Source organism: Pezoporus flaviventris, unplaced genomic scaffold, assembly GCF_033815535.1.
Source record: "Pezoporus flaviventris isolate CSIRO_AGI_PZ_B2104156 unplaced genomic scaffold, CSIRO_AGI_Pfla_v1 ptg000079l, whole genome shotgun sequence".
Taxonomy (NCBI): domain Eukaryota; kingdom Metazoa; phylum Chordata; class Aves; order Psittaciformes; family Psittacidae; genus Pezoporus; species Pezoporus flaviventris.
The window spans coordinates 697,003-715,922 of NW_026892627.1; the positions used below are offsets into that span (position 1 = coordinate 697,003).

The following is an 18,920-nucleotide window of genomic DNA, read 5'->3' on the forward strand; positions in this document are numbered from 1 at the left end:
ACAAAGGGAATGGCTTTAAACTGACAGAGGGGAGAGAGGGAAGACTGAGATGAGATGTGAGGAAGAAGCTCTTCTCTGTGAGGGTGGTGAGGCCCTGTCACAGGTTGCTCAGAGAAGCTGTGGCTGCCCCATCCCTGGCAGTGTTCAAGGCCAGGTTGGACAGAACTTGGAGCAACCTGGACTAGTGGAAGGTGTTCCTGCCTATGGTGGTAGGGGTTTGGAACTGGATGAGCATTAAGGTCCCTTCCAACTCAAACCATTGTGGGATACTATGATCCTGACTGTTTCTGCCTCAGCAGCAGCTCCCAGCTCATCCTCCCTCTTCCTCTGCATTTGTGCGTCCTCCCTTGTGTCAGCTGGCACCAGGATGTGAATAGCAACTGTGACTAGAAGCAAGTTCCCTGAGCTGGGAGGCACTGGGGAGGACAAAGCTCTGCTTCAGAGTCACAGTGTGTCCTGATTTCCAGCCATAGGGAATACCTTCCAGCTGGCTGAGACTGGTGTAATCAGATGCTCTGCCTTGGCTGCTCTCGCTTCCCACAGCTCCTGGAGGTGTGTTTGGTTTGTATTTGCTTTCACCTGCAAGGATGTGCAGAAATACTCGCCCGAATAGAGTGCCAGGGTGATGGTGAGGTGTCTTCCCTGAGGCTTGGGGATACAGCTCTTCTGGAAGCCCTGCTTGATGCTCACATGGAGCTTGAACACGTTGTCTTCTTGTGGGTGCTTGTGGGAAGGAGAAGGAAAGCATCCTCACTGCTGCTGCTTGCTGTCAAGGTGTCTCCACCCCTATTACTTTCCACCTCCATGCATATCCTGGTTGTGTCTCCTATGGGTTTTGAGCCTGGAGCAGCATGAGTGAGTTGGGCTGGTGGCAAGGGCATTGCCGGGGTCATCTCTGGGGAGCTCATCCAGGCCAAGAAATGGCCATGGCACCATGCAAGGGGGCATTTATTAGGGGTTGAGTCTTCACAACCATGGAAGTGAATGGTCCCATGTAGGACCTTCAGCTTTTGGTAACCTTCACTGTACCCCAGACTGCTGCTTTGCTGCAGAGGCCGGCATGGGGAAGGACAGATTCGGCAGCTTAATGAAACACAGATATTTTGCTGGGCTCATGTCCCTGTGTCCAAATAGTTTTGCTGTTGTGGGTTTTGCTTGGTACAGAATAACTCTACCATGTAATTGGGTAAATACTTGCTTTGCTGTTTGGTTAGAGAATGGCAGACAAAGCTAAAGCTTCCTCAGACTGCATTGCTCACACAGAATGTTGGCTGAAGTAATAATACCATCTTGAAGAAGTGTAACTTGCACTCTGTAAAGCTTTCCATGATGGAAGCTGTGACCCCACAGAAGTCTGGTTCTAGCCCCAGATAAAAGCGTGAGGGGTCCCTGAATCTGCAGCCCTTGTTTAAGCCTCTGCCTCCCTCATTTGGGTGTAACATCCAGAAAGCAGAAAATGTTTCCCTTTCAGAGGGGCAGCCTGTTTCTGTGCTGGGGAAAGGCTGAAGGCATGCAGGAGTAGCACTCTGAGACAAGACTGTGTCTGTTTAGCCCAGAGACTGTCTGAACTTGAGCAGTTTCCATGTTTCCCATCTGCTGCCTTGTTGCACAGGGGCTTACCAGCCCAGCTGTGCTGGTAGATATGAAGCTTTGCCCTGTGGGGTGTTTCAGTCAGAGGCTCATCTGTGTGGACCCATGGCACACAGCAGAGCCCGGTTCTCCAGATATATTGTAGAATCGCATTGGGTTGGAAGGGACCTTAAAGCTCATCCAGTTCCAACCCTGCTGCCACAGGCAGAGACACCTTCCACTAGACCAGGCTGCTCCAAGCCCTGTCCAACCTGGCCTTGAACACTGCCAGGGATGGGGCAGCCACAGGTTCTCTGGGCAACCTGTGCCAGGGCCTCACCACCCTCACAGGGAAGAACTTCTTCCTCACATCTCATCTACATCTCCCCTCTGTCAGTTTAAAGCCATTCCCCCTTGTCCTATCTCCACCTGCCCTTATCAAAAGCCCCTCTCCAGCTTTCTTGTCAGCCTGTTCAGGCGCTGGAAGCTGCTCTAGGATCTCCTTGGAGCCTTCTCTTCAGGCTGAACACACCCAACTCTCTCAGCCTGTTTCCATAGCGGAAGTGCTTCAACCCTCAGTTCATTAGGTTTTGGATGACTTTGTTCTGTTTCTCTTCTTTCCAAAGAAGCTTCCTGATTTTCACCCCCAAGTCTGAGAATGCTACCTGGTTGCTGTGTGTTTCCATGCTGTGGCATGCCTGTGTCTGGAGTGATACCTCCAGTGGGGAGTGAGCTTCCAACTGAGGAGGTAGAGCTCAGTGAGCAGCTTGGCAGTGGAAGCTGTGAGGAGAGAGGTGATGACAGGCCAGTGGCATCACAAGATGCACTGCAGCCATGGTCCGTACAGCTTGGCAGATCCCCTCTGAGAGTCTGGCAGAGCTTTAGAACCATTTGGTGGGGTGAGCCAGGAATGGGGTTTAAAGCAGATTTGGATGACTGAGAGGCTGGAGGGTGGTCTAGTTGCACAACTTGTGTTTCCATTTCTGATGTGAGATGGAGGGAGAGTCAAACTCTACACTTAGCTTTAGACACAGCTGATTTCTCCAGGCTGAAGTGTTGGGCTGCCCTTTCCTCTTTTCCTGCCCAGGAACTGGGAGACCTGGTGCCTGTGGGACCAGCCCGACCCAAGTGGGGGACTTCACAGGGACTGTGGGGAGTCTGACATACGGATTTCCAACTTATTTCACATTTCTGTTCTCATACTACAGCTGGTTCCTGCCTTGATTTTGATGCCATACTTTTAAAACACTCAAGATTTTCTCAGAGGCAAGGTAGGACAACCGAAACTCACTGCATCAGTTCTGCTGTTGTTTCCAAGGGGAAGGTAAAGCCACTGGAGAGCAGCACTGGCCATCGTGGTGTCACTGCCTTTTGGTGCCTTTAAGGGCAGGTAAAAGCAGAACTAGGGCCTGAAATAAATGGGATTAATTACGCTCTGTAGCGTAAGGGGAGCTCATGTGCTTTCCTCTTGTTCTGGGTGGCTGAAGTGGGCAAAAAGCAAAGTCTGGAAACCTTCCAGGTTGGACGTAGCTGTTGTCATGGGTGGCTCAGCCTCTCTGCTTACGGGGCAGAGAGCACTGTCAATAAATAAAAGTAACTCTGAAATAAATTACCTTTGTCAGGAAAGCAGTGAAAGGATTTATGGAAACCAAGAGAACTGCCAAGCTGAAACCGGAGCACAAAGGTCAGAGCCTGACTGACCCTCCAGTGTGTAATGAGAGCTCAGACTTCCTCCTCTGCGTTTGAATTCTTCTGGGCAGGAATACCAATGGTAAAAGGATTCCTAAATCACTGGTTTTATCCAAGTCTTGGCATAATGTTAAGTAAATAAATATTCTCAAGAAATTGGCTCTTAACAGAGGAAGTGTCAGGAGCCAGTCTGAGCGGTGGTGAAATTCCAGGCTTCGGACTCGGCCCATGGCAAGTGTCTTACATATGTGCCTGAGGTCGGGAAGCCTGAACTATTGGCATCCTTTGAGGCAAGGCATTGCCTCACCTCGGCTGGAGACAGCCACTTGATCCTGCTCCTCCTGAGGGGAACTGCAGCGGATGCAGTTGAAGGGGGTTTTCAGGTCTCTGCCAGCTGCGGTTGAGTTGGGCCAAGGCTCTTGCTCTGGTTTCTCATCTGCTTCCCACCTGCCAGCCTGCGTTGGTCCTTCCTGAGCCTGCCAAGCTTAATTTCAGCATGGAAAAACTCCCAAGTTTTGCTCCATGCTGTCTTGTTTCGCTTCCAAACTCCACTCTGGCAGCTATATGTGCTGCTGTATCACTCTGGAGCAGGGTGGGCTGGGGCACCCTTGCCTTGTCACCTATCCTTTGGAAATATACAGTTGCGTCCCTGAGAGCTGTTGTCTCGTTTCCCTTGTGTAGCTTCTGTCTGCTTCATTTCAAAACAGCTTTGAGAGTTGGTGCTGGCAGCACTTCCTGTGTCTGTACTTGGTGGATGGCTAAACCCCTGTGCTGGGACTGCATCAGATTCCAGCCAGCTGAGGGTGTAGGGAATATATGATAAGCCCAGATCTTGAAAAGAGAGACCAGAGACTTCTTGAAGCATCTCTGCAAATTTAATTTGACTTGTATAAAATTCTGCTTGTCTTTTTCCTGTTCTAGTGGCTTTAATACCATTCAGAAGAGATACTTAGAAGCAGTGTTTCCATAAAGTCCTTCAAATTCTTTGCTTAGTCTTACTGAACTTGTGTGCATCTGCAGACTTGGTCACCAGCTTCTCCTTGTCTCCCAAAGTACCTTTTTGTGTTTACCTAGCTAGAAGTCAGCTATACCGCACCCTTCTTGTGTCTGTGCACTAGGAGTTTGCCAAGCAGACTTTTCTTAACCAGAGCAAGTATACTAAGCTCTAAAAATCAACTTCGACAGTGCACTTTGTGCTGCTGGATGTGGACATGGGATTGAGTGAATGTCTGGGCTTCCCTGCTTTTGTTTTGTAACACTGTTAGGATAATAAAGTGATTTCCTGATTAAAAGCAGGAAATGGCCACCTTTCCTGGTTTAATTTGAGGTGTGAAGTCTCCTTTGAGAGCAGCTTGCATATGAGGCAGGAAATACAGAAAATCTTCAGAGCTCAGCTGAGCTAGCATGAAGAGCTGGTGGTGGCGAGATGCTGCCTTAGTGACCTACCATCCCATAAAGGGTTGTTTTTTTTTTACTGCTGGAAATGAATGATGCTTCTCCCCAAGGCAGATGAGCTCCGTCTGCCTTGTGTAGGTCCTGCTGGGCTCTTTCTGGAAGACTTTATTCTGGAAGAATAAAGCTGGAGTCACCCTTGAAGCTGGAACAGTGCTGGCTTTAGGGGAGCAGTTGCCTCAGGGAGCTGGATGTCACCTTGGGAAGTGTTCCTTGCAGGGTTTGCCTGGGACTGGTGCTTGATGATAACATGGAAACCAGTGACATGACATCTTCAGCTGGCTTTGTTCATGAAAAGCACTGGTGAAGAGGTCTTTGTGCACAGGGGGAGACTGAGTTTGGGAGGAGACACTTTTAGTGTGTCTTAAATAGCTTGGGCAGTCATACCTGAGCTGTGTGACACAAAGCCAAGTTACTCACACGGCTCCTCTGTTCTCTTGCATGTTGTAAATCGCATGTGACCTTGAACACCACAAGCTGCACAGTGAGACAGTATAAACCACCTCTCTTCTTAGGACTCCTGAAGGAGCTGGCACCACTTTACATCCCTCCTTTTTATGGAAAGGGTCCCTCTCTGCTCCCAGTACAGTCTGTGTCCTGAGAAGGAAAGAAAAGCTTCAAGGTGCATAAGCTGCACACATGCATTCTCAGTGTAGGGATTTTGGCTCCTTCTACCAATGGAAATGAATAGCAGCACATCCCAAAGAACACACTAGAACAACCCAGACCTTGTTTCTTACTGCCAGAAACATCCCAGATCCCTTATTTGACAGTCTAGACAAAAACCTGCCAGGGAGTTTATGTCTACGCTGAGTCAATGCAAAGGGTGTTTTCTTGTGAAAGCATCCTCCCAGCAGACAGCCATAAACTATGTAATTGCATGTCTGGGTGTTTCACCTTTCCTCTTTCAGTATGCAAAGAATAGGAATAATCTCCTGAAAAATTAAGTTCAAGTGGCTGTGCTGGAGGACAAGCCTCCAGCTGGGGCCCAGCTGTGCTTAGACCTTCCTATGGCTGCTCCTCCTCCTCTCCTTTGCCGTCTGTTCCCTTCCCTCTTCATGACATGCGTGGTCTCATGTGAAGGGCATCACCTTACCTGTGACTGCCTGAGGTAGTGTCTGTTTGCCAGTACCCTGCTGCCTGCTCTCCCTGTGATGCCCATCCACCTCCTGGACGCAGAGTATTGATCTTTTTCTGTGTGCGTGGCCTTCCACGTCTGCTTCCAAGGTCTGAAGAGGCAGCTGGACTGGGAAGTGTGGTCTTCCCCTCCTTAAAATCCTCTCTGCAGCTGGCAGGGTCCTGGGAACTCCACATAAACAACCTGCAGAGATCCATCAGCATCAGTCAGTGCTTTGGTACAACCACCCCTTTGAGACTATGCTTATCATGCCACTTCTTCCTGTACCCAGGACCTGGACTGGCACAGCTGAAGGAGGCACCAAAATGGTGTGAGAGACCTCCTGGAACTGGTTCTGATGCTCGAAAACCTTTGGATGCTGTGGGGATGGACAAATAGCAGCTATCTCCTTAGGGGTTTGTGAGAAGCTCCATCTTCAGTGTGACTCTAGAAGCTGGGCTTAAGGAGAAAACACTGGAGGTTTAGTTTTGGATAGAAAAATACCTTAGGGATGTGAAATAAATGTTTGAACTTAAGGCGAGTGTTCAAGATCTTTTAGTGCTGATACCTTGGATAGAAATGTTTTGGGAAAATCAGGGATCACAAAATCATACAATCACAGGTTGGTTTGGTTTCAAAGGGACCTTAAAGCTCATCCAGTTCCAATTGCCTGCCACGGGCAGAGACACCTTTCACTAGACCAGGTTGCTCCAAGCCCCATCCAGCCTGGCCTTGAACACTGCCAGGGATGGGGCAGCCACAGCTTCTCTGGGCAACCTGTGCCAGGGCCTCACCACCCTCACAGGGAAGAACTTCTTCCTCGCATCTCACCTAAACCTCACCTCTGTCAGCTGGGCTTAAATTCTGTCCAGTCCTGCAAAGGCAGATTCATGGAATTAGGGAGGGAGGCAGCAAGAGATCAAATCAAGCCCATGAGCTCCTGAGCTGCTCTTAGTACTGCTTTTAGAGGCGTGCTGCTCCTAGAGGAGGCTGCTACTAGTTGATGGCTGTGTTGATGCCTTTCCGTCTCATTCTCAGCCCAGAGGCTCCACTGCAGCCCGCGAGGCTGCGTCAGGGCGAGCCTCCTGCGTGTCTCTGCCTCTGGCCTCTTCCAGATGCATCAGCTCAGCTGTGCATCCAGGGATGAAAGCTGTGGGTGGAGGCCCGAGCCAGGCCTTAGGAATCTCTCCGGCAGGAGGAACAAGGCTCTGCTAAAAATAGCCGGGGAAAATTCCTTTCCTCTTGCCTTAGAGGAAAATCCTGTCAGGGAGGCTGGAGCCCAGCTTAGCTGGCAGGGCGGTCCCAGATGTGAAAACACAGAGCTGAGCCTTGCTTTGTAAGTGGGCTTTGTGCAGCCGTTGCCTTTCATCTTGAGCTGCTGCCCTCTTTGTGTTTTTGAAGCTGCACTCGGGTGCCAGGCTCACTCTTTTTAGGAAAAGTCTGTTTCTACCTCACTTATATTTGATGATGTGTTTGGTTGAGGAGTGGCTTATGAATCAAATACAGTGATGTCAAATCTGGGTGAAATAGGGATTTTTTTTTTTTATTGTTTCACTCTGATGCCACTGAGGTCAGCTCCATGTCAGCCTGCAGGGAGATGGGGAGCAGCAAGAGGTACCAGGGCCAGCAGAACCAGCCCAGGGAGATGAAGCCAGGTCATGTGGAGCCATGTGAGGACCTGGAGATTGTCCCACCAGAAGGCTGCGGGGCAGGATGGTAGGATCTAGAGGCTCTCTGAGCAGCCAGACTGATCTCAGAGAAGATCTGTCTGCTGGATGGGTTGGAGGAAGGCTGTCAGGACTAGAAAGGGGACCCATGAGAAGCTCACCATGACCCGGCAGTGTGTGCTTGGGCCCAGAAGCCAACCATGTCCTGGGCTGCATCACCAGCAGCGTGACCAGCAGGTCAAGGGAGGGGATTCTCCCCCTCTGCTCTGCTCTGGTGAGACCCCACCTGCAGTCCTGTTCTGGGCAACAACATAAGAAGGACGTGGAGCTGTTGGAGTGAGTCCAGAGGAGGCCACAAAGATGCTCTGAGGGCTGGAGCACCTCTGCTGTGGAGACAAGCTGAAAGAGGTGGGCTTGTTCAGCCTGGAGAAGATGGTCTTCAGCATAGATCCCACATGGACCTTCGAGGGGGTTCTTCATGGCTCCTGTTGCTGAGCTCTTGATGTATTGTTCCCTTGCAACGGTGGGGTCTGAATGGTGCATTTGTGGGACCTGGGGTAGTGGGGACCATCCCGTCTTACCAGAGGCTGTTTTCCTACCACACGTCACCACCAAATGATGTTCCTTAATGAAACTACCTCTGAAGTTAAATGTGGAGAGGGTCCTGCTCCTTAGTGCTGAATCAGCAGCCCATCCCTGCTCAGAAACCTGGGCTGCCAGCATTGGGCTGGGTGCCACTGCTGGTCAGACAACTGCAAATCTGCTTGGCTTTGCTGTGTGCATTGCTGAGCTGCTTGTGGAACGTGAGTTTTGGCTTGTGCTCAGCTCCTTGGGCTGTAGACAGCAGTCAAAGGCAGCTCAGTCCTCTTCATAGCAAGGACAGGAGCTAACTCCTTGACCATCCCATTGCAAGTTCAGAGATCTAACTGGCTTCTTTGGGGATGAGCTTGAGTATTGGTCAGGTCAAAACAAACCTAATTAAAGGGACAGGGTGATCTGGAAAAGGTCACATCTACCTGAATGCCCTAGCTGCCCCTGGTACGTGTTTGAGTCCTCCTGCCTTGTTCTGGTCCAGGACCAGGGGAGGTCTTGGTGAGCATCAGTAAACAACACCTCATAGAATCACAGAGTGGTTTGGGTTGGAAGAGACCTTAAAGCTCATCCGGTTCCAACCCCCTGCCATGGGCAGGGACACCTTCCACTAGACCAGGTTGCTCCAAGCCACATCCAACCTGGCCTTGAACACTGCCAGGGGTGGGGCAGCCACAGCTCCTCTGGGCAACCTGTGCCAGGGCCTCACCACCCTCACAGGGAAGAACTTCTTCCGCAGATCTCATCTTAATCTCCCCTCTGTCAGTTTAAAGCCATTCTCCCTTGTCCTGTCCCTTCCTACCCTTGTCAAAAGCCCCTCTCCAGCTTTCATGTTGGTCCCTTTACGCACTGGAAGCTGCTCTGAGGTCTTTCTCTTAAAACAGCTTTCTTCTCCAGGCTGAACAACTCCCGGTCTCCCCCTTCAGGTATTACTGTTGCAGTGCTTCTCTGTGGCGCAAAGAAAGATAAATGATAAGCTCTTCTTCTGGCAGGGCTGTGCACTTGCAGCGTTACTTTGAATATACAGAGTACATACTCATTGCGTGTCTGGCTTTCCCAGGTCAGAATCCACCTGTGCTCTCATTGCCCTCAGCTTATGGAGCACGGTGGCTGATGCTGGGGAGCCTATTCTGCACCCACAAAGCCATGTTTCTGTGGCATCGCCATGCTGGAATCTGGTTGGAGTTTATTTCTGACCTGCCACATCTTCTCTAAACAAGCTGAATGCGATTTATTTCTTGCTTGGTTTTACATTTTGTTATGACAGGCACCTCCTGTGACTTCTTGTCCTTCTACACATGCCCTGTGGTCCTTTCTTCATTTGCTTGTGTCCGCCACTGACAATAAGCTCACACAGAGCCCCTTTGGGCTTATTATTTCACACAGTGCTATATCACGTGCTGCCTTTGTGTAGATACTCCCTTCGCTGAAGCCTTCACATCAACAGTATGCTTAAGATTGGCTTTGTGATCTGCTCCCAAACGTAGCCCGGTCCTGAAGTGCTGCTGGCAGCTCTCTAGGAGAGTTCTGCCTTCACCCAAAGCAAGCATGCTGTGCATCCCTTTAGGAACAGGATAACTGGATTTGGGATGCAGGCTGTCTTGGGGATGCACTGCCAGCCAGCAGCAGCACTGAGTGGCTGTTTAGAGCTCTGGCTCCATTAATCTCCATGCAGACATGCTGGGGGAGAATTAGCCTTACAAATTTGAGATAATCCACTCAAGGGGATTAAGAAGCTGTTTCTGCGGCTAAGGGAGGGATGCACTTTCACTTTCCCGTTCAGCTCAAAGGCTTGAATGTATTTAAAGTGACCATGCAAGGCCTCAGCGGTTTCTTGATGGATACAAGAGGCTGGGCTCTGAATGAAAGCAGGAAATTGAAACTGTAGGTGCTCCAGCTGGAGCAATGGTGATCTAAATGAAGTTTAAATCCTCCCTTTTCCCAGAAACGGCTCTCTTGGGATGTCCAAAGCCCAGTGGGAGCTGGGGCCAGGATGCATGGTTGGGTGTGCAGGCCCAACAAGCCACCAGCTTGGTGGCAGTTGGTCCCTGGCACTCACCGGTACCATGTGCCCTGGGCCTAGGTGGGATGAGTTCCATTCTGGTTCCTCTCCAGTGTCTCTCATTCAAACCTATGTGACTTTTGTCAAGGGCAGGTGGGGACAGGAAAAGGGGGAATGACTTTAAACTGACAGAAGGGAGACTGAGATGAGATGAGGAAGAAGTTTTTCCCTGTGAGGGTGGTGAGGCCCTGGCACAGGTTGCCCGGAGAAGCTGTGGCTGCCCCGTCCCTGGCAGTGTTCAAGGCCAGGTTGGACAGGGCTTGGAGCAACCTGGTCTAGTGGAAGGTGTCTCTGCCCGTGGCAGGGGGTTGGAACTGGATGAGCTTTAAGGTCCCTTCCAACCCAAAACATTCTGTGATTCTATGCATTAGCCAAGTCTTAAATGCCTCCTTAAATGGATGAAATGACCTTTTTCCTCCTGAATTTCGGAGGCATTGGTAGCGGGAGGTCCTGAGAACTGACCTAAGTTTCCCTAAAGAGTGACTATGTTTCCCATCCTCTGCTGGGAGCATGAAATGCTGAGTCGTGGCTGGCACAAGGTGTTCACGTAACAACCCCTTCCCTGCTGCTTCTCCTGACTTCAAGATGCTTTTATATGCTTTTGAGAAGCAAGCCATGTGGGAATGAGCTCCTGGCATCTCTTGCCTGTGCTGCCAGTGCCTGGCTGGTTCCCTGGCACAGAGATGAACCCGTCCTTTCCAGATAAGGCCTTCTCCCCATCCTAGCGGCTTTTATGGGCTGCCCAAGCTGTTCTGCTGCAGATGCCTCTGGACCAGAGAGAAGTGCAGGAAGGTGGGCTGGGAAGTTGTGTTCAGAGGTTGATATTGTGGGCAAGGAGGAGTCGGAGGAGAAAACAAGCTTATTTTATGGGTTTTAAGGAGAAATGAGATCCTTCTTTCCCCAGCCCTACTAATTAGGCAGCGTGCTGGAGAGGTTCACTTGCACTCCAGGATGGGAAGAACCTGCAAGGTGCAAGCACCAACAGGCTGCAGCCTGTCAGGTCTTCAGGTGCCACTTCTCCAACTGACCTCCTTTTTGCCTCTGCTCAGCACACAGATTTCATCAGGGAAATCACTGACTTCACCTGTTTAATTTGATTCTCTGCTTGTGAAATGAGCAACTTGTTTTCATGAATCCTCTGGGCCTGATTCGGGCTCACGTTTGAGCCCTGCAAGGCTCTCTTGAACACTTTGCGCTCTCCTGAAGGGCCTCCTGGGAGGCCTTGGCTCAGGCAGGAAAGTCGTAACCTCATTTCCAAGCTTTACTTTTCAAATGTGCATCTTAAGGACTAGAAATACAGAGCCTGAAAAGTCTTCACAGCCCTTGGTCTCAACAGATCATAGGATCACAGAATGGTTTGGGTTGGAAGGGACCTTGAAGCTCATCCAGTTCCAACCCCCTGCCATGGGCAGGGACACCTTCCACTAGACCAGGTTGCTTAAAGCCCTGCCCAACCAGGCCTTGAACACTGCCAGGGATGGGGCAGCCACAGCTTCTCTTGGAGAACAAAACAGCTCCAAAACTCAGGGGAAGAACCAGGGTTAAAAACTCCTGTGGGCTGGGGATATTTCCATCCTGGGTGCAACTCCAGGCTGTAGTGGCAAAGGCTAAAGGATGCCAAGGAGTTCCAGGGGGTTTAGGGGTGTAGGAAGCGGGCCAGTGTGTCTGGGAGCCAGGAACATGATCGAGCTTTCTGAAATGGGCTTCGGCGCCTCACTTTGCCTTGCGCCTGGCCCTGTTGCTGCCAGACCTTGCTAGTTCTTAACCAGCAACTTGATTTTGTCACTGTTGCTGCGTGTAACAGAAGGAAGCTGTGGTTATTGCACTTCCTGGCCATGAGCTGGGTTTGCCTGCCCTTCAGCATGGGCTGCGAGCTTGGGAAGCCCCTGAGACGAGAATAGCAACTTCTCTCGCCCCTCGGAGGTGCTTTCAGTGAAGCCACCAAAGGCCCTGCTCCAGCACTGTTTGGTTCTGATCCCCATTAGGTGGGTACTTCAATGGAGAACGAGGTAGGTGCTAGTTTTATGTTGGCTTCCAGAAATGCAGAAGCTGCTGTTTCACGTTGCGTCATGCGGGGTAACGCCTTGGGCTTTGATTTGGGCTTTGGTCTCAGGGGGCGTGGGATGGTCCTATCACTGCATCCTCCCAGCCCTACAGGGGCTGCCTGTGTCCTTGAGCGAAAAGCAAGTTTCTTTTGGTTTGCTCCATATGGACTGGGACAGGTCCTTGGAGAGGTGAACTGAGCTGGAGCTGCCAGACCCTGGCTGGTGGAGGGGAAGGCATTCTGGGGCCATTGTGGCACAACCCTGACCTCGGCAGCAGATTTCTGCATCTCTGCTGTTGATTCCTACAGTATGCTGGTGGAATGAGACATTTATGTGCCAGCAGACAAGGTTTGGGGTTGGATACTCTTGTAGGTGGAGAGGCAGAGCCCCCCATGTACCAGTCTTGGCAAGAAAGAGTTGTTGTGTTCAGGATTTTCTTCTTTCTCAGGCTAGGAATGGTCCCAGCCCCTCAACAGGGTGCCTTCCCTAGAACCTGGAGTGCTTGGTGGTCTTGGTCCTGCTGCTGTGAAGGCAGAGCTGTTTCACAAGGCCAGCGTTGTGTAGATTTGTTTTCTGTCCCTTCTGTCCTACAAACTCTATTTTTATCTCCCTGGTCCAAGGGACATTTTTCAGGGCCGCGCTGTCCCTGATGTCCTTGTGGTGCCTGGCTCACTCTGGGAGCTGGTAAATACTATTCAGCCAGGAGCTTTTCCATCCCACTTTCCCATCCTAATACAACTGTTTCAAATTCTTTTGGTTTGGCTTTAACCTCTCTTGTTCCTGTAGATAGAATCATAGAATCACAGAGTGGTTTGGGTTGGAAAGGACCTTAAAGCTCATCCAGTTCCAGCTTAGCTTTCTGGGCTGCAAGCGCACACTGTCGAGTCATGGGGAGCTTCTCATGGAGCAACACCCCCAGGTCCTTCTCCTCAGGGCTGCTCTCCTCAATCCAGTCTTCCCCAGCCTGTATTTGAGTTTGGGATTGCCCCGTCCCATGTGCAGGACCTTGCACGTGGCCTTATTGAACCTCATGAGGTTGGCACTGTCCCACCTCTGCAGCCTGTCCAGGTTCCTCTGGATCCCATCCCTTCCCTCCAGTTTGTTGACTGCACCACACAGCTCAGTGCCGTCAGCAAACTTGCTGAGGGTGCTCAGTCCCAGTGTCCATGTCAGTGACACAGCTGTTGAACAGCGCCGGTCCCAACACCGACCCATGCTCGTCTGCACTGAGAAAAGCAACGGGAGAGGCTGAAGCTGCCTGATGGGAGCAGATCCCACACGTGCACCTGAGCATGGTCCTTAGCTGCTGTGCAGGGAGTAGGTGACGTGGTGATGGTGTTCCCCTGCCAATTATAATGTGCTGTGGCAAGGCTCGAGTGGTTTAGGTGAAAGGTTTGCAGCAGTTCTTGATGGTGGTTTCTAAGGCAAAGTCCTGCAGTGGATGGTGGCAAGAGATGAGTTGAATCTGCTGGAGGGTGCTGTTCTTTCAGGTTGCAGAGCACTCCGTGTTTGCCTGAGCAGAAGCACTTGGTTTATATTTAATTAATTTGCCTTGGAACCATCTTTTCTGCCTGTGCAGAATCAGGGAAGTCAAGATGTGGTTGCCCTGAGGAGTGGGATGCAGAAAGCATCACTGCCTTGGGATGGGGCAGCCAGAGCCGAGCATGCATGGGGCATCCACTGAGGAGCTTAGGAACTCTGCCTTTCCCCTCCAGTCCATGCAGTGGCCATTTCACACTGCTGAGAATCCCAAGCCCTGGATCTGCCCACTTCAAAACATCCACTGGAGCTGGTAAACTGAATTGGAGACATCCATGCACACTCCCAGTCATTTAGCCATGGGGCAGGCTGGTGAGGATCTTGGTGGGGATCTAACACGGGTTGGTGATGGGCCCTGGGTGTGCAGCATTTCTGGGCTGTCTGCCCCATGCCGAGGTGGAAGGACCGTGGCAAGTCTCCCTCTATACCTGGGAGCCCATGTGTGTATGCTGCTGCCAGGTGGACTCATGCTGGCTTCCATGTTTTTCCAAATCCAGCACTCAGTGCTTCAGGAACAGCCAGTAGCTGGTTTTCCCAGGGAAGACCATCTCCTGTGTCATGTACTCACCTTTGTGGGTCTCCTCAGAAACCTCAGACAAGTTTTCAGCATCTCTGCCTTTTCCTTTCACAATCCTTCATAGAGTTGCTTGCTGCAAATGCTTGGGTGAAATATAAAATGGATGTGGAGCAAGGAGGAGGCATGTGGCCATGACTTGCTGACTCTTAACACTCCTCATCTGAGTAGGTTGGGCATCCTGACTTTAGGGGTAAAACATCCCATTTTGGTAGCAGGCATTTGTGTTCTCATGACATGTCCCAGGAAAAGAGTTTTCAGTGGACGATCCTGCACTTGTGGTATCATAGCTCTAAATCCAGACTGCTCAGGGGTTAAGGCTGGTCAAACCAGGCTGTGAGTGCAGATTTACAGGCTGGAGGAGCCCTGGGCAGTGAGTACTGATGGTTTTATAGAATCACAGAATCCCAGACTGCTTTGGGTTGGAAGGGACCTTAAAGCTCATCCAGCTCCAACCCCCTGCCACGTGCAGGGACACCTTCCACCAGACCAGGTTGCTCCAAGCCCCATCCAACCTGGCCTTGAACACTGAAGGGATGGGGCAGCCACAGCTTCTCCGGGCAACCTGTGCCAGGGCCTCTCCACCCTCACAGGGAAGAACTTTGTCCTCAGATCTCATCTCAATCTCCCCTCTGTCAGTTTAAAGCCATTCCGCCTTGTCCTATCCCTACCTGCTCTTGTAGTTTTCTTACATTTCTCTGCAGAAACTCCCTTTCTTGCCCTTAATCCCAAGGCCCTGGTGTTTCTCCTTCTCTCCTCAGCCTGGAATAGTGTCTCCTTTCAAACGAGTCTTCCTGAAGGGCGAAAAAGGGAGAGATAAAAAAGCCCAGGAGAAAGTTACGGAGAGGCGGCCTCTGCATACAGTGGTGGTGTCCCTGCCTGATCGCGTCGAACCAGATGTGCTGCTGAATGACTACATTGAGAAAGAAGTGAAGGTAACATCTGCCTGGCTGGGACTTGAATATATATATAGATATATTTATGTAGACTATATATGTAACTATATATAGTTGTAGATATACATATATGAACTATATATAACTATATAGAGCATTATGATGTCTTCAGGGCATGACAGATCCTCCATACATAGCATGTCCTAAATATGGCCTTTGGCTACCACCCCTTTGCTCTGTGCTGATAGTGTCTTGCAGTAGCTGGTGTGTTTGGGGCTGTTCTCTGTGTGTTTGTACTGTGGTAATGGATTGGTTCTTCTTTCCCAGTATTTAGGTCAACTCACATCCATCCCAGGGTACCTGAATCCCTCCAGCCGCACGGAAATCCTGCATCTGATCGATAATGCGAAGGTGAGCACTTAGCATGTTGAGTGACCTACTCTGTCACCTCTCCGTGCAGCATAGAATAGACTTTGTAGCTGCCTTCAGGCTGGGTCTTGGTCTAATTGGTGTCCTTCATCCTGGCATTATGAACATGGGAGGGAAGCTCATTACCAGCCCATCACCACAGAGGAAACATTTGAGCAAATCAGTGTAAATTTTTTGTAGAGAGCACACCAGCTCCCAGGGCAGCTGACCCAAGAACATGATGCTGTCATCAGCCTCTCTGCCTACAACATCAAGCTGGTGTGGAGGGATGGAGAAGATCTCATCCTCAGGGTCCCCATCCATGACATTGCGTCTGTTTCCTACATCCGAGATGACTCCTCTCACTTGGTTGTGCTGAAAACAGGTAGGTTGTAGCCAGCACAAGCTGTGGCATCATATTTTGGGGTTGCTGTATTTTGGGGTTGTAAGCTAGAGTCTCACAACAGCAAGAGTTGTGCTCATGGGGGATGGCAGCCAGCCTTACAAGAAACAGGACAAAGGTTATGTTGGATGAGAACAGACCAAGGTGCCCTTCACAGAATCACAGAGTGGTTTGGGTTGGAAGGGACCTTAAAGCTCACACAGTTCCAAACCCGTGCCATGGGCAGGGATACCTTCCATTAGACCAGGTTTCTCCAAGCTCCATCCAACCTGGCCTTGAACACTGCCAGGGATGGGGCAGCCACAGCTACTCTGGGCAACCTGTGTCAGGGACTCATCACCCTCAAAGGGAAGAACTTCTTCATCAGATCTCATCTAAATCTCCCCTCTGTCAGCTTAAAGCCATTCCCTCTTGTCCTGTCCCTACAGGCTCCTTGTCAAAAGCCCCTCTCCAGCTTTCTTGTCAGCCCCTTTAGGCACTGGAAGCTGCTCTAAGGTCCCCCTGGACCCTTCTCTTGTCCAGGCTGAACAAGCCCATCTCTCTCAGCCTCTCTCCATAGCAGAGGTGCTCCAGCTCTCAGAGCATCTTCGTGGTCTCCTCTGGACTCACTCCAACAGCTCCACATTCCTCCTATGCTGGATACCCCAGAGCTGGACACAGAACTGGGGGGGGGGTGTGTGGGGTGTGTGTGTCTCACCAGAGCAGAGGGGGAAGAATCCCCTCCCTCGCCCTGCTGGTCACGCTGCTAGTGATGCAACTCAGGGGACAGTTGGTTTCTGGGCTGCAAGTGCACACTGCTGGGTCATGGGGAGCTTCTCATCGACCAGCCTCCCCAGGACCTTCTCCTCAGGGCTGCTCTCCATCCAGTCTCCCCCAGCCTGAATTTGTGCCTGGAACTTGTCCTGCTCTTCACAACCCTTGGGCTGTTGCTGGGAAGATTTCATCACCACGTTGGATGTCTAAATGCCTGTGGTGAATAAGGGGGGTGGTACCACTTCTGACACACCTCACCTTTTGTCATACCTGGGGATTGCCTCCAGTCTGTTCCTAGCAACTCTGTGCTTATCACACCTGCGTGGTTTTGGGCTTGAGCACCCGGAGAGCGCGGAGCTACTTAAAAGATGTAATGGCAGTGACTTAGTGGATTATGCTCCTATGACAGCAAAGGACAGGCTATACAGTAGATGAGTAAGTGACTTAGAAAGCTGTAATTCTGCTGCTGGATTTCTGAAGCTGGCTAAGCCATGGAATTGAGGCTGGTGGCTTACAGAGTTGTCAAGAACTGGCTTTAAATTAAAGATTTTGCATTAAAGACTTTGGCCCTGTGCAGTGTTCAGGTGCAGATCCTGAGCTTCTGGGAGCTCTGTCCTCCACGGTACTTTCTCCTGGCCATGGGATACTCTGTGCTCCTGCTCTAGGGGCTTTGCTCTCCCCACAGGCATCCTGTTGAGAGTCCAGGTTGCCATGTGAGGACTCCTCCTTGTTCTTTCCCTGCCTCGAGGTTTCCGTCACGACTTCTCTCTTTTTCAGCTCAGGACCCTGGGATCTCCCCAAGCCAGAGTCTCTGTGCCGAGAGCTCCAAAGCACTTACTTCAGGCTCGCTGTCTGAGAGCGGGGTGGTTCCTGTTGAAGCTTGTTGCTTGGTGGTCCTGGCTACGGAGAACAAAGTAAGACTCAAGACACTCCATTCAAACTTCCCCACGTTGGGGTTGCTTCTGGAGTCACACTCAGATTGTGACCACACTGGGACTGGGGGAGGTTTTCTGGCTCTTAGACTGGGGTGGCCACAACTTCTCAGGTGGATGGTGGAAAGCCATCAGCCCCAGGGTGGCCTCATCCTGCTCTCACCAAGTATCCCCTCTGTTACATGACTGGGTACTTACCTGGCCATATATTGTGTGATACACATAGGCCCAGTTGCAAGACTGGGGGCTGGGCTTTCCTGGCACACAGGGTGCTACCTGGAGGAGAAAACCTGGTCTCTGCCCCAGACCTGACTTGGACATAAGAGGATTGGAAGATGATTTTCCCTTAGTGGTGGTGCCTGCTGCCCCAGGCTTTCACCAGCAGCAGCAAATCTGTGAAGACAACTGAATCCTCCCACAATGGGATTTTGCTAACCAGGGCATTTTCCTGCTGCTGACCTGGAAATTTGTTTCATCTGGTATCTGAATCCAGAGATTCTGATCTTGATCTGTGTGTTCTTGCTTCAATAGCAAGAAACTTTTGCCTTCAGAGTGGAGTTTTGCTTACCTTGTTTTCAGCTCTAATGGTCTGTGAGGTGCCTGCATCTATTTGGGATGTAGGTTATGTAGCCAAAATTCCAGGGGGCTGTACTAAGTGGTTGGACAGAATGTCAGCATGAAATCTGGGTGATACTAGCTGTGGGTTGATGACAGAGCATCCCATCTCCTATCACGTGGGTCTGGGTGGTTGAAGAGGGCTGGGATGCTTCTCTGGAGGGATGGTAGATCTCCAGGGTTTGTCTCCTCTAGCAGTGAAAAACCCTATGGGACAGCAGGAGGTAGCTAACAAGGGTGGAAGTTTGGTACCTCCAGTCCTGGAGACCCTGTGGGTCAGGTAGTGCCCAGACTCTTGGAGAAGTGGGTTCCATGTCCTCACTGGGACAGCCCTACAAATAGAACACACCACTGTTCCACATGGCATACCCACCCTAGGAACCCAAAGAGAAAGGCCACCGCAGCATCTGCATTTTGCCTTGTGTCAGCACTTCTTTGCTCCCTTCCCCAGGTGACTGCTGAGGAGCTGTGCTCACTTCTCAGCCAGGTCTTCCAGATTGTTTACACTGAGTCCACGATAGACTTCTTGGACAGAGCAATATTTGATGGGGCCTCCACACCAACACGGCACATGTCCTTACACAGTGGTAAGACTGGGCTCTGCCCCT

The 18,920-nt window shown here is 50.9% G+C and overlaps 1 protein-coding gene across 2 annotated transcripts in view; it reads left to right on the forward strand.

The window, feature by feature from the left end:
* The window catches only part of CCM2 (CCM2 scaffold protein), a 32,103-nt gene that overhangs the window by 9,021 nt on the left and 4,162 nt on the right, over positions 1-18,920 (forward strand). Inside the window, exons 2-7 of one of the 2 annotated variants that reach the window (XM_061474470.1) lie at positions 11,952-12,156; positions 15,067-15,240; positions 15,529-15,612; positions 15,811-15,994; positions 17,543-17,679; positions 18,764-18,899. In XM_061474470.1, the coding sequence (XP_061330454.1) occupies positions 12,145-12,156; positions 15,067-15,240; positions 15,529-15,612; positions 15,811-15,994; positions 17,543-17,679; positions 18,764-18,899 (727 nt within the window). In that variant the 5' untranslated portion in view covers positions 11,952-12,144. The remainder of the gene's footprint in view (positions 1-11,951; positions 12,157-15,066; positions 15,241-15,528; positions 15,613-15,810; positions 15,995-17,542; positions 17,680-18,763; positions 18,900-18,920) is intronic. The other variant, XM_061474469.1, reaches the window with a different exon arrangement.